General features: G+C 36.4%; 2 protein-coding genes across 2 annotated transcripts; both read left to right on the top strand.

Annotated features, from left to right (window-relative positions):
• The first annotated feature begins 994 nt into the window (after positions 1-994).
• Positions 995-4585, top strand: ccdc166 (coiled-coil domain containing 166). Its single transcript, XM_081392681.1, has 7 exons — positions 995-1208; positions 1296-1349; positions 1751-1805; positions 1939-2083; positions 2327-2406; positions 3967-4143; positions 4241-4585. Exons 1-7 carry the CDS (start codon positions 1102-1104, stop codon positions 4499-4501), a joined length of 879 nt encoding a protein of 292 aa, XP_081248807.1. The 5' UTR covers positions 995-1101; the 3' UTR covers positions 4502-4585.
• A 1353-nt stretch (positions 4586-5938) lies between these two features.
• Positions 5939-9528, top strand: LOC308705085 (butyrophilin subfamily 1 member A1-like; the record flags this gene model as incomplete). The annotated part of the gene is made up of 3 exons (XM_081389918.1): positions 5939-6305; positions 6557-6829; positions 8981-9528. 3 exons carry the CDS (start codon positions 5939-5941, stop codon positions 9526-9528), a joined length of 1188 nt encoding a protein of 395 aa, XP_081246044.1.
• Between the last annotated feature and the right edge of the window lie 3938 nt (positions 9529-13466).

Genomic DNA, 13466 nt, shown 5'->3' with positions numbered 1-13466 from the left:
AATATACACCATCCTAGGTGTTTATGACTTCTTTCAGCCAAACAAACACAATCAGAGTTATATATATATATTTTAAAAATATCCTATAGCTCTCCATGCATTATAATGAGAGTGAATGGTACCTTGTTTTTTGAAACCCTAAAAAGTGCATCCATTCTCCAGGGGTTGATAAAGGCCTTCTAAAGTGAAGCAATGCGTTTTCGTAATAAAAATATTTATAACTTTATAAACTATGACTGGCTTCCGGTTTATACAAACCAGTTCCAGAGGAAGAGTGACCTTTGACCCGACGCATGTAGTGATGAATGGCGAAGTGGAAGCACAGAGGATAGAGAAAAACTGAACACCAGTCACGAATTAGAGCTCTAAAACAAGAACTTTTATAGAAAAATGTTAGAGGAGCTTGAGTTTGTTGCCCCAGTTTGTTTGAACCGTGACAGGCGTCAAAGCTTACGCTACTCCTACAGTCATACGCTGGAACTCAACTCTATCATGAATGCGCTTTACCCCCGTTACCGGAAGCTAATGATTATGGTTTATAAAGTTATAATTATTGATATTTTTCTTACAAAATACATATTATATCATTTGCGCGATGTAAACGATGTGAACCATTTTGAGGGATATTGTACAATATGCGGGAGATTCCCGGGCCAACCGGGAGAGGTGAAATGTGTCTGTATCCCATTTTTGTAAGAGACAAACAAGAAAAACAAGTCCAAAGTAGTTTATAATATCCGGACATGGCAACACTGACTCTACCGGTAAAGCATTTTGCTCCACCAAGCGGTCAGCGTGTATAATATCAACACAACAAATATCAATCACTGCTGCCTGTTCACAATTTGATTTTCCTAAATAAAATTTTATTTAAATTAGAATTAATAATAAATCGCGTAGGTGCTGGATATTAGTGGTAGAAATAGATTATTAAAACTCGTTTTGAATTTAAAGCGAATGTTAGGCCTATGTCTGGTTGTCTTGGTTACACAGTGCAACTGTGGGAGTGGGAAACGGCGCATGAACTTAATACGTTAGATTTCCTTTTGTTGTCGTAAGTGTGCTGTATTCGAGATAACAACTTGTCTAGGTGGTTTCAGGATGTCTTCAAAGAAGAAAAGCGAGTCAAAGCACCAACAGGACGCAAATGTCTCGGCTGAGAGCGCAGAACAGGGTGAATCACAGAGAGAGATGCTGTTACACAGGGAGTGAGTTGCCTGGCGATTCAAAGAACAGTTTAAATCACTTGAGGTAGACAGTTCATTAATCTAATTAATATTGCTTTGCATCCATAGATATGATACTCTTACTGAGAACCTAAGCACACTGAAGAGGAGAGTTGAACTACTGTATCCTTTTGCACAAACAGTAACAAAATTCCTTGCTGAAACCAGCCTACGACTTTCCACTGGGTACATACAAAACACACTTTCACTAGTCTTTCACACACCAGTATCCACGAATGACATTTCCTCACTCTATTTAAGTGAAAGCGGTTTTCACACTTGTGTTTCTCCCAGAGAATGCGGCCGTATAAAACTTGTGCGCATGTGCGTGGAAAGACCGAAAGCTTGATGAAGCCGTACAGTATGTACACCCTACTGCAATATTGTAAACGCACACCAACCTTGTGTTTTCGTGTCCTTTGACCTATAATACTAATGCAGTCCAGCCGGTAGCTCAAACTGACAGATATTATGGATCTCCATTTGTGTTAATGTTTGACAGTTTAACACCCAATCAACTCCAGACGTAAAGAAAATGAGTTTCTTCAGAACGAGGTAGTTCAGACACGTAAAGAAAATGTAAGTTCTCACAAATTAACACAACTGTTTTTAAAATTAATATTAATTATAAATTATAATCATAATAATTAATAATATTTGTTCTTGGCCTATATATAAAATCATAGTCATTCTCATTTTCTATGCTGTGCAGGAAGAGTACATCTCATATCTTTCTAAGGCGGCAGAGAAGAGACAGAATGCTGTAGTCAGTCTGAGTGATCAGAGCCATCAGGAACTTGAGGAGCTGCAGAGACAGAGACAGAACATGAAGGATAAACATGAGGAGAAGAAGAACGGTAAGACAAGTGTGTATGTATCTGTACAGGAAATGAAGGCTAATCGTAATCGTGTGGTTATATTTTCTGTAAATGACTGAAAATATAGTGTGTAATGCCCATACATTATTACAAGTCATTTTATCAACAACAGGTATAATCAATTGCTCACTACAGTTAGTTATCCAGATAGTAGCTACTTGGTTAGATTATAACATTTGAAACATCAATTGTTGCACTTCAAGTGTGTTGTTGTGTTTTCAGAGTTGCAGAGAGAGATCCTGCAGACGGAAAATCAGCTGGCCAAGCTAAATATTGAAATTGCAGACCTAAAAGAGGTTAAGGTAGCAGGATCTCTCTTTTTTATTATTCCTTTTTTTGTGTGTTTGTACAGTTGAATTAACCAAATAATATGAGAAATATTACGAAAAGTTTGTTGTACTTAATTGAAAAAAGTTAAGTGAACTCAATAACTGATTATATTCAAGGGAGGGTAGGTGATTTTTTCCAGAAACATTTTTTGTTATGCTGGTTGAAAGTCTCTTCACATCCCAACTGCAATCACTAATACATTTAGACCATTAGTTAAGTGGTCTAAATGTATTTATATGTATATATATATATATCATCTGTGAAGGCGAATGACCATAAAATGTTCATCCAATCATTGCAATCATTTCGAATGCAATGATACGATGTCCTACCTGCCTGTCAACGTTTATTTTATTACCTCCGGTCACCCTGCTCACGCAGACAACACACGTCATCAGCGTGTTTCATGCTATGCAGAGTTAGACAGACGTCAGTCACCGAGCACGGCAACCGAAACAGCAGCTACATTTTAAAGTTCCTCCTTACCAAAACAACAATTCACTCCATAACTACTGTCATCATACTGGAAGAGATGGAAACTTGTGACGTTATACTCTGAGTGGTTTATGACTCGAATTTATGCATTTCAATGGCAACACTATCAATTCTGAAATGAATCTGCAGCTGTCAGCTGGTACAGGTCATTGCTCTTTGAGTTATGTTCATTATTATTTTAATGTAATGTGCTTTGAGACATGAGGTAGTTTAACGCCGTCTCGAGTCTCGTGGCGCTTTTGTTTGCTCCCTGCTGTATGCGTTCATGTGTTCTGAAGGATGCGTGGGTTTAGACAGCACTCTGAAGGGAGGGTGGGATATTATGCTTTCAAAGCTATCTTGCTATTGCTAGCCTTTCAGAAAATTGCCTACCCTACCTTTCAGCTGAACTTAAATGGAATGAGTTCAGCAGAGTTCTAGTTCCCAGCATGCTTCGCGTCAGACTGCCAACGGAGAATAAATGTTAAAATTAAGTGTTATTTTGTCTGTTTTGTCTTAGTATTTAATCTTCTGTTATGTTGGGGCTTATAGGGTCTCTGTTATGTTGTGTTTTGTAGTCTATAATTTAGTGTTTTACCATTGTAGTGAACAGTGGAACCTGTGGTTAGGTGGAGGATGGACTGCACTGTTTGTAGACTATGTAAATGGCATCTTCCGTACATGCACATGTATAGTGATCTGCTGCATCCGAAATCGAATACTTTCCTACTATATAGTAAGTGAAAAACAGTATGACAAAAGAGTAGTATGTCCGAATACAAAGTATTAGAAAAACAGTAGGCGAAAAAGTTCCCAATGACCCAACACCCAAAGCCCACTTAATTTATTTATTCAAGCTGCTTTGAAATGATGTGTATTGTGAAAAGCGCTATACAAATAAATGTGAATTGAATTGAATTTTCACAGCTCATGTGCTGTATAGGTTTTGAAATAGTGTCAGCATTTTCATATAGTTGAGGATTACATAATTGTTTTCATACTGCACTGAGATGAAATGGCTTTTTATATACTTATTTATGTATTTTTGTTTGACGTAGACTCTACAACAGCAGCAGTTGTGTTGTATCACTGAGCTGGAGAGGGAGCTGACTTCTTTGCAGTGTCATCATTCAAAGACTCTGGTCGCTCTCAAGGCTGATTTCAATAGAAAGATGAAGAGCCAGGTGCAACAGGCAAAAGACCAGATGCAAGCTTTGACTGTCTCAGCCAACAAGGTGAGTGAATGCTAGTTGTGAAGTCAATCAGCATGGTTGTTTGTCAAAGCACCATGGGAGGCACTGAGTCAAGGCATTTTCTCTTCCCTCTCTCTAGGAGGCATCTCACAACATGATGTCCTATACAGAAAAGGTGTATCAGGAGAATAAAAGCCTGTGTGAGGAGTTCAAAAACATTTTCCAGAGAGATGAGGCGCTACACAGTCAACGGGATGCTCTACTGAATCATCAACGACAACTGTTGCTGGAGCGAGAGTATGTGGAGAAGCTTCGCACCCAACGTATTTCCTCGTGCTCAAAATCCACAGCACCAGCGGGTGCAAACAACAAAGAACACCCCCGGAGCAACCACCAATAACTGGAGCCAGTTCAATTACAGTACAAGGGAATTGTTTCATGTCATTTTTCCCCAGTCACTTTCAATAAACATATGAATACATTGTAAGACTCGAGAAGAATTTGCTGAATGAAATGATAAAAATAATGATTTTTTTAGTGATCTCTATATATCTCAGTAGACCAAGATACAGAAAGAGCGCCAGTTGGTCCCATAGTTTGAAAATTGTGAAACGCATACACAAAGAGGTGTAGCGATAGGTGTAACGAACGTAGGCCGGTAAAAGCTGTGCGTGTTTTACTCACTCCCCTGATCTCAAGAGGTGCTCTAGCGACAGACGTTGAGAGGCTGTGAATTTTAGCCTCTTTGTTAGAGCGCCCGCCTCTTACACCGGAGACCACAGTTTGAGTCCCGCTCGGAGCGTTTAGGGTAGAACCGGTTATATAGGCATCAGTTCCAGTGGCACTTTTCTCAAATCTTGTTAAAATTCTCAAATTCATTTTTCTTGTATAAACACAATACCAATGAAGTTTGTGTACAGTTTATTTTTTTCACGCATTAAATGGTGTAAAGTGCACTTGCTGTGCTGCACTTATGTAAACAAAAACATTCTCTATTTTTGAAAAATATCTCTCTTTTTTGTCCATACAATGAAAGTCAGTGGGGTCTAATGTTATATGGACAAAAACAGTTGAAACCGTTTCCAAAATGTTAAGCAATAGAAAGTCATTTAGGTTTTGAATAAATAATGACTACAATTTTGGGTATATTATCCTTTTAATGATTTTAATAAACATGAACTGAATATAAATACAAACTCAGAAACTACCAAAGAGAATGCAGATGTAGTTTTAAGTGGCATAAAGATTTATAAGTCATTAACATTTATATTTTCATTAGCTTTATTACAATTAATGACTTTTTAAAATATATATTTGTACTCTTAGTTAACGATAACAATAGTGAAACCAACAAGTATAGGCATCTAGACTGTGTTTGTTGAATGGTGTGTGTGTGTGTGTGTGCGCCTTTTACTGTGAGTGTTTGGTGTTTGTGATTTCTGGTTTGTCTGGTTTTTCTCTAAAGGAAGTGATAGCAAGTCTTTCAAAGATTGTGTTTACAGCAGAAAGGCGAATCAGGTAAGCATTTGGACTAAATCATTATTTGTATTTATTTTATTCAATGCATAGCATACTATTTGTAATAAATGGCCTGACTTTTCTTTTATACAGTAGAGCAATTGTTTCTTTGAAGGGATGAAGTTGGTTGGAGTGGCTCTGATTTGTTGTGCACTTACAGATTTAACATCAGGTAATCATTCTCACCTTAAATAAAAAACAGACAGTGTTGACTTTTTAAAGATGCAGTGCTACCAAGTCTATATAATGTGGTTAATAAAACCACATGTCTTAACATGTTGAGCTGTATAGTCACTAATCTTTTACGACCAGTTCAGACATGGTTTTCTTTGTCTTAGAGCTGTATAATGTTGTGGGACCTGCAGCGCCTCTCTTCACTGTCACTGGTGAAGACGTGATCCTGCCCTGTTATATCAACCCCAACACCAGTGCTGTGGACATGAAAGTGGAATGGTTTAGACTTGACAAAGATGAAATAGTGCATCTCTATGTAAATCGTGAAAACAGAATCACGGAGCACAGTGAGTCCTACAGAGGGAGAACAGCACTGTTCCAAGATCTACTACAGAATGGAAATGCTTCGCTCAAACTATCAACAGTCCAAGTTTCTGATGAAGGAGTTTACAAGTGTTTTATTGAGTCCAACTCCTGGTATGATGATATCACTGTTGTTGTTAATGTTGGAGGTGAGCAGACTACTGAAATTATATATATATATATATATATTTTTTTTTTTTTTTTTTTTTTGATGACATTTTATATTATTTTCATAAAAGTGATCTTTTTAGTGCTTGGATGTTCTTTGCAACAAATTCACACAAAAACTAGCTCAGGCAGAAATATTTTCTCAGATTTACAGCGCCTTTGAAATAAACATAAAAGTTCACAAAATATACAAAAGTACCATATGAATTATTGTTATTCTTTATCTCTGCAGCTATAGGAACTCATCCACTGATCATTATAGAGGAGTTTGATCATTCAGGAGGGCTTCGTCTGCTGTGTGCATGTGAAGGCTGGAACCCTGAACCTGAGCTTCTGTGGCTGGACAGTGAAGGAAATGGGTTGATTTCTGACACTAAAGAAGCGCATAAAGATGCAAAGGGCTTCAGCGTGAAACACAGGATCACTGTGCATAACAGTGAGACCAAGTATCACTGCAGAGTCAAACTGAAACATCATATGCTGCAAACGGAAATCAGTGTCTCAAGTAAGTATGATTTTGGTAGTTTGTCATGTTGTAGAAAAAGGCTTCCCCTCTTTGCAAGAAATCACTCAAGTCGAGAAGTTCCAGGTGGCAAATATTAGACTTTATTGGTCCAGTCAACAAAGACAAAGCACCAGCTGATCATCTAACAATCTCCTTGGAACTTTCATTCTTATACATTTACTTCCAACCTATTTAACCAATGAGCATTGGGTTATCTTCCATTTTTATTTCGCCTGCCACAGTTATTTAACCATCCTTCTGGCTTCTCTTTAATAGTGGCGTGCCGCCAAGTGCTCTATTTTTTTAAAAGATCATTAAGAGACCATGTTCAAACCATAAATCAAGAAAGTGTACATAACAGGTAAATCCCAGAACTTGTACCATTCAGTGACTGGTGGAGGCTTCCCCACTCTTTACCATAAAGTTGAGGTATAAAATAGTAATCACAGAGACTCACGGCTTACTTAGGCCTGGTTTCATTAATATAGTATCCAGACTATTCTGCAAACATCTTTTATATATTTAATAAAAAAATAAACTACAATCATTCTCATATTTTCAAGGTATTTTAATGCAGTCGTGATGATTCATAATGAATTATGATTTAGTCACAGATTTGCACATTTATTGTTGCATAAATGTTTTAGTACAGAAAATGTACTGTTCACCTTAGTTTGTTTGTCTGTATTTAACATAAAATATCTAGGCCTATCTATTGCTCACGTGCAGTGTTGGGAAAAGTTACTTTTAAAAGTAATGCATTACAATATTGCGTTACTCCCCAAAAAAGTAACTAATTGCATTACTTAGTTACTTTTTATGAAAAGTAATGTGTTACGTTACTTTTACGTTACTTTTTCTTCTCACCTGGGCTGGGCTTGCTTGTTTGTTTTTTTTAATAACAAGACCAACAAAAAAGTTATATTTTTGGCAAATGTTAAGGCCCTTTCACACCAAAAGTGAACTGAATAAGCCTCAGGCTGAAGGAAATGTATATTTACGCTTGTACAGTAAAGGGTGCCGCTCAAACTAACCTTTCAGCTGCGCTGCTGTTCTGGATTAAAGAACAAATAATATACAGGAGAAGGAAGTTCAACACTCTTATTTCTAAATCTTATAAAGTAATTTTTGCTTATTAGTATGGTTGAATTAGATCATTGAAGGTCAGCAGCAAAGACATTAATAAAGTGAGATTAAATTCACAAAGTATATTTGTGTAATTTAATAGTTAATTATAAAAGTTGAGTAAAATTCTGAGATTGCATTTTACTGTTTTTATTTATTTTGAGCAGTGAGATGAGTAAGTTCACATTTACTCTAGAACTACAATAACCATCATGTTTACACAGCGCACACACCACCACCTCACTTTGTTTCTCTCAACATGGGGACAGGAGAGCTGTCAGTCAAGAAATGTGAAAAAGTAACTAGCGTTACTTATTTGGAAAAGTAACTTAGATATTTTATTGCAAATTGAAAAAGTAATGCATTACTTTACTAGTTACTTGAAAAAGTAATCTGATTACGTAACTCAAGTTACTTGTAATGAGTTACCCCCAACACTGCTCACGTGTCATGCTGTATGGTGGTTTTTGTTGCAGGTAAAATGTTTCAAGTTTGGAGAACATCAGTCATTTGGATCTCAATTACAGTTGTGTTCGGCATCATTACTACAGTTGCAATTGCTACTTTTGTTTACATAAGAAGAGGTGATATCTGTTTTTCATTGATTAATTTTAATGCAAAATAATATATATTTTTTTTAAGTCTTAATTTTATAGTTGCATCTGAACGGAAAGAAATTGTTGTGCAATTATAATGATATAATTGTGATATAATTATTTATATTTTACAATTTCTTCAGTTCGCTATTTGAGGAGTATTCGAAAAGGTGAGAATGCATTTCAATCTTACGTGATTTATGGAGTGATGATTTCTGTGTTCCACTAAATTCATTTTAAATACATTTAAAATAATTTCTGTTTTTAGAGATTGCAAAGAGAAGAAAATATGCTGGTGAGTAGAAACAAAAATAATTTATGCCTTTTTAATCCGATATGGCATCAGTATATTAGTGATGCATCAGCCCTCTATATGTCCGTAATGTATGTGATGTTAATATAAATATAATCATTTTTAAATTTGTATTAGTGGATGTGACGCTGGATCCAGATACAGCTCATAAATCTCTTATCTTGTCTGACGATGGCAAACAAGTGCGACGTGGAGAAAAGAAACAGAATGTCCCAGACAACCCTGCGAGGTTTGATAAATGTGGTAATGTCCTGGGAAAGCAGGGATTCTCTTCTGGAAGGTTTTATTTTGACGTGCAGGTGAAGGGAAAAACTGATTGGGATTTAGGAGTTGCCAAAGAATCCATTAACAGAAAGGGGAAGATCACACTGAGTCCTCAGAATGGATACTGGACAGTGCGGTTGAGAAATGGGAACCAGTATAGTGCCTGTGCTGGAACCTCTGTCTCTCTTTCGCTGAGAGTGAAGCCCCATAAGGTGGGGGTGTTTGTGGATTATGAGGAGGGTCTGGTCTCCTTTTATGATGTGGAGTCCAAGTCTCATATCTACTCTTTCACTGATCAGTGGTTCACTGAGGAACTCTATCCATTCTTAAACCCATGTACAAACATTAAAAGCACATTCTCAGCCCCAATGATCATCTCACCTGTCAATTTCAGCAAATGAATGAACTCACTAATAAGTAAATATAAATTAAAAACAGTTGTGTTAATTTGATTGTATTAAATATGCTTCCTAATCAACATATTGTATCATTATTTGTCAACGCTTTACATTTACATTTGGCAAACACTTTTATCCAAAGCAACTTATTGCATTCAAGGTAATCCATCCCATGACCTCGATTTTACTAGCACGATTACAAAGAATAGAGAAGTACATTCATAATATTGAGTTTGTACATTTCCAACTAGACTGTTTTTTTTATTTGTGAAAGACACTGAGTTAGATTGAGGATAAGTTCCCCAGCATTTAACCTGCTAATGTCACACAGTTTGAGAATGACTTTGAGAATTCGTTTTACTCTTAAAAAAAAAAAAAGGTTTCATTAGAACCATTTTTGGTTCCCCATAGAACCTTTCACAGAACAGTTCTTAAAAGCACATTTTTTCTTTGTGTGAAACACTTTTTAATAATCTGAAGAACCTTTTTTCCACTATAAAGAACATTCTGTGCAGTGGAAAGGTTCCGTGGATGTTTAAGGTTCTTCGCAGAACTAAAGATGCCAAAAAAATATGCCCTTTATTGGTGGTGAATTGGGGTTGCTGAGGAAGTGTGAATTGAAAGAGTAACTGCCCTTAGCTTTTCAAGCAATAATGAATTTATTTTAATATCACTTTAACATCACATTGATTTGATCACACGAGAGGTAAGAGCTGCTGATCTTCTTTCACTTCACATATTCAGAACATTTTGTTACAAATGTAATAAGATCTCTCTCTCTCTCTGTCTTCACTATGAGTCTGTAAGTTAAACCCATCTAAGACTCTATTTATATACACAGAAACTGACCTTTGGATTTGGTTTGCAGTATTTTCATGGTGCATGTTAATATATTAATGAAATTATATTTGCTAGGATAAAGAGATGTTTATCATGGTTCATTTGTGACCTTTATTTGTTTTACTTGGACAACTCGTTAACAGCCAAATTTTTATTTCATCCTCCCTTTTTGTTCCAAGGGGAATCATGACTCATGTCTGACTTTATTTTTATAAGGTTAAATTAAAAAATTTAAAACGTATATTCATTAAAAATGTTGACTTAACTACAACGGTCTTTATTATCATCTTCAGTTCTTCAAGTTTTCAGCAATAATCATTATTGTTGTACCTTGTACAACAAATACATCAAAAGAAACAACAGTGACATGCTGGTGTAAAGTTTGACAACAAATATCACACATAATTGTTAAAATTCAATTACACTGTGCCTATGAAGAATCGTAAGTTTACACATAATCCTACAGTAACACATCTTGTCTAATTATATGCATGACAGAAATACCTCACAGAATATTTTTGAATATATCATCTTAAGAAAGAGATGATGAAGAAAGAGATCCAGAAGATGAATGATGAGGAGTCCAGGATGCTAAAAAAATCAATAAGTTTGTTTATCATTTTTTACTGCAGTTGGAATAGACTCATCTCCTCTTTAATCAAAAGCATTTGGGTACGTTGATGGCATTTGGGAACTATGATTTAGTATGCATTTAAGAACATAATTACAATTCTACATGAGAACTTGCTTTAAAATAAGATTAAATGAGTCCTTAAGCTTTTAAAAATATATTTTTACAAGTAACAAAAAAACAGGTTACTCCATGAAAACTTTTATTTAATTAAAAATATCATTCATAATATATAAACAAAACCATTAACAATAATAGAAAATAAAAAACAATTTGTTAATGATCCTTTTGTCATTTTCATCTCTGATTATTGTTTGATCACACAGAGTATTTCTGTATATGAACTGCCATCTGCAACATATCGGTCATTTTGTCTCATGTTGCTTTTGGTTTGTAGAGTTGGGTTTTCCAAGGCAAAAAAGGGGCAAAGTCTGTAGTTCCTATTTGTTTTGAGTTGACACAGTAAAAAACCTTTGGTTGGTTTGTTTCTGCTGTAAAAGGTTAGCAGCTGTGAATTATAGTCCCAGGTCGCTTCTATCTTCCATGGACTGTTGGCCGGGAATTCATGTGGCACTTGTATTTCAGGTCCAAACCTAACCCTGTTGTCAAGCTGTCCGCCACCTCTAATTGTGTGTGATGTCATGCTCATCCCTGATATAGAGCTATTTTCCTCATATGTTTTTTTAAAAGAAAGATTATTATTGCTTTTCTTCAATCCGAATACCTCTGAATGATAACTGTTAGTGGCTGAGGTGTCACAAAGACCTATGGTCCAGTCAAAATGTTCTGAGAGTTGGAAGAACCAGCGCAGACTGTTTGTTTGAAGATGTTGCAGGCAGCGAACAATGTGAAGATCGGCCAGTTTCGCGGCAGAGGAGCTGAAGTACAGTGTTTTAAGATCTTTAGACAGAGTCATCCCGGGCCCTAGAGTCTGAGGGTCAAAGGTCAGCTCCGAGACCACGTTTGCTTTATTCTGTGTAAATGGGTAATGTTCAGGGTCAGCCAAAGAAAGAAACTTTTGCTGGAGTTTATCCTCCTGCTTCTTAATAATTTGTCCAGTCTTTTTGATATTTTCAATTAATTTAGTGCGATCGGGTTCTGACTCCAAGCCCTGCTTTAGATCCACTGTGCGAGCGTCCATCATAGCTTTCTGTACACTGGCAAATTTCTGCAAGAAGCTGAAATGATCGCTTTCCTCCAGAGCTGAACTGATAGCTTGCTGGGCTTTCTGAAGTGTCCCCAGTCTGGCTGATACTGAGGTCTCTAAACTTGTAAAGACCAGATCCTTCAGGGTTGATCCGGTCTCCATGAGCTGACTAACACAGTCCTTCAGAGTCTGCATTTGGTCTACATGCCACATTTCCAGCTTCTTTGCCTGGGTCTGCCTCTGAGCCAGTGTCTCTAACTCTTCTTTCAGTTGGTCCACCAGCTCCAGATAGGCATTCTGTAGCGTCTTCATGTTATGCAGGCGATGTCCTTCCTCGATGGCACAAGACATGCACACCAATACACGATCATCCAGGCAGTAGTATTCCACTAGCTTGCCGTGAGCTGAGCATTTGCTGGCCATTTGACTTGAGGAACCTGGTTCTACAGGGTTAGTCAGCGGATGGGTTTGCAGCATCACTGGAGTGGTCAGATGGGTCTGTAGGTGCTGAGCACACATAGAGATTTCACACTTCAAGCAGGTCTTCAGTGCTGGAGTTTTCACCTCCACACATAAATCACAGCTCACAAATAAGGGTTTCTCTGGAACTTCATGCGTGGCCGACATACTTGCTGCTGATCTTCTCGTTTTCACTTCAAATATTCAGAACGTTTTGTTGCAAGATCACTCTCTGTCTTCACTATGAGTCTGTAAGTTGAAACCCTAAGACTCTCTTTAAATACACAGAAACTGACCTTTGGTTTATGTTTACAGTATTTTTTATGGTGCATGTTAATATATCACTAACGAAATTATATTTACAGAGATGTTTATGACGGTTCGTTTGACCTTTATTCTTTTACTACTGTATGTGGACAACACATTTACTGACAAGTTTTCTGCGATAATCGTTATTGTTCTACATTGATGTACTTGCTAAACCAGTACAAACTGAATGACAAGATTTATGTTTGAAATCTTACAGATGTTTTTTCAAGGGTTTCAAGATCAAATTGAGACAATTTACCTTTCCAGTAAATTGAAAGCCTTTCACTGCTGATTATAAGAAAACTGTAAGACTGAATCAGTATCAATAAATGATAATATCTTAATTAACATTCTTAGTTGATTGTATATAAGTTCAGAGTCAGACACACTAGTAAAATTGAATGAAAGAAATAATTTCAGCATTTATTAGATCAAAATACATGTAAATTCCGTAACAAAGCAAAGCACATACATTTCTGAATAAAAAAAACAGAAAGAATTTTTATTTTATTTTAGAATTGACTTGTCATTTCTACTTCTCAAAAGTAATGTCAA

Source organism: Scardinius erythrophthalmus (assembly GCF_964197995.2).
Source record: "Scardinius erythrophthalmus genome assembly, chromosome: 2".
Lineage (NCBI taxonomy): Eukaryota > Metazoa > Chordata > Actinopteri > Cypriniformes > Leuciscidae > Scardinius > Scardinius erythrophthalmus.
This window is presented reverse-complemented; position numbering and strand designations above follow the sequence as displayed.

What these genes read in the sequence shown, in the direction of transcription:
- ccdc166 (XM_081392681.1), top strand. Translation starts at nt 1,102, where the DNA reads ATGTCTTCAAAGAAGAAAAGCGAGTCAAAGCACCAACAGGACGCAAAT. An exon ending in ACATGAGGAGAAGAAGAACG is followed by an intron (nt 2,084 to 2,326) that starts GTAAGACAAGTG and finishes TTGTGTTTTCAG; the next exon opens with AGTTGCAGAGAGAGATCCTG. An exon ending in CAGACCTAAAAGAGGTTAAG is followed by an intron (nt 2,407 to 3,966) that starts GTAGCAGGATCT and finishes TGTTTGACGTAG; the next exon opens with ACTCTACAACAGCAGCAGTT.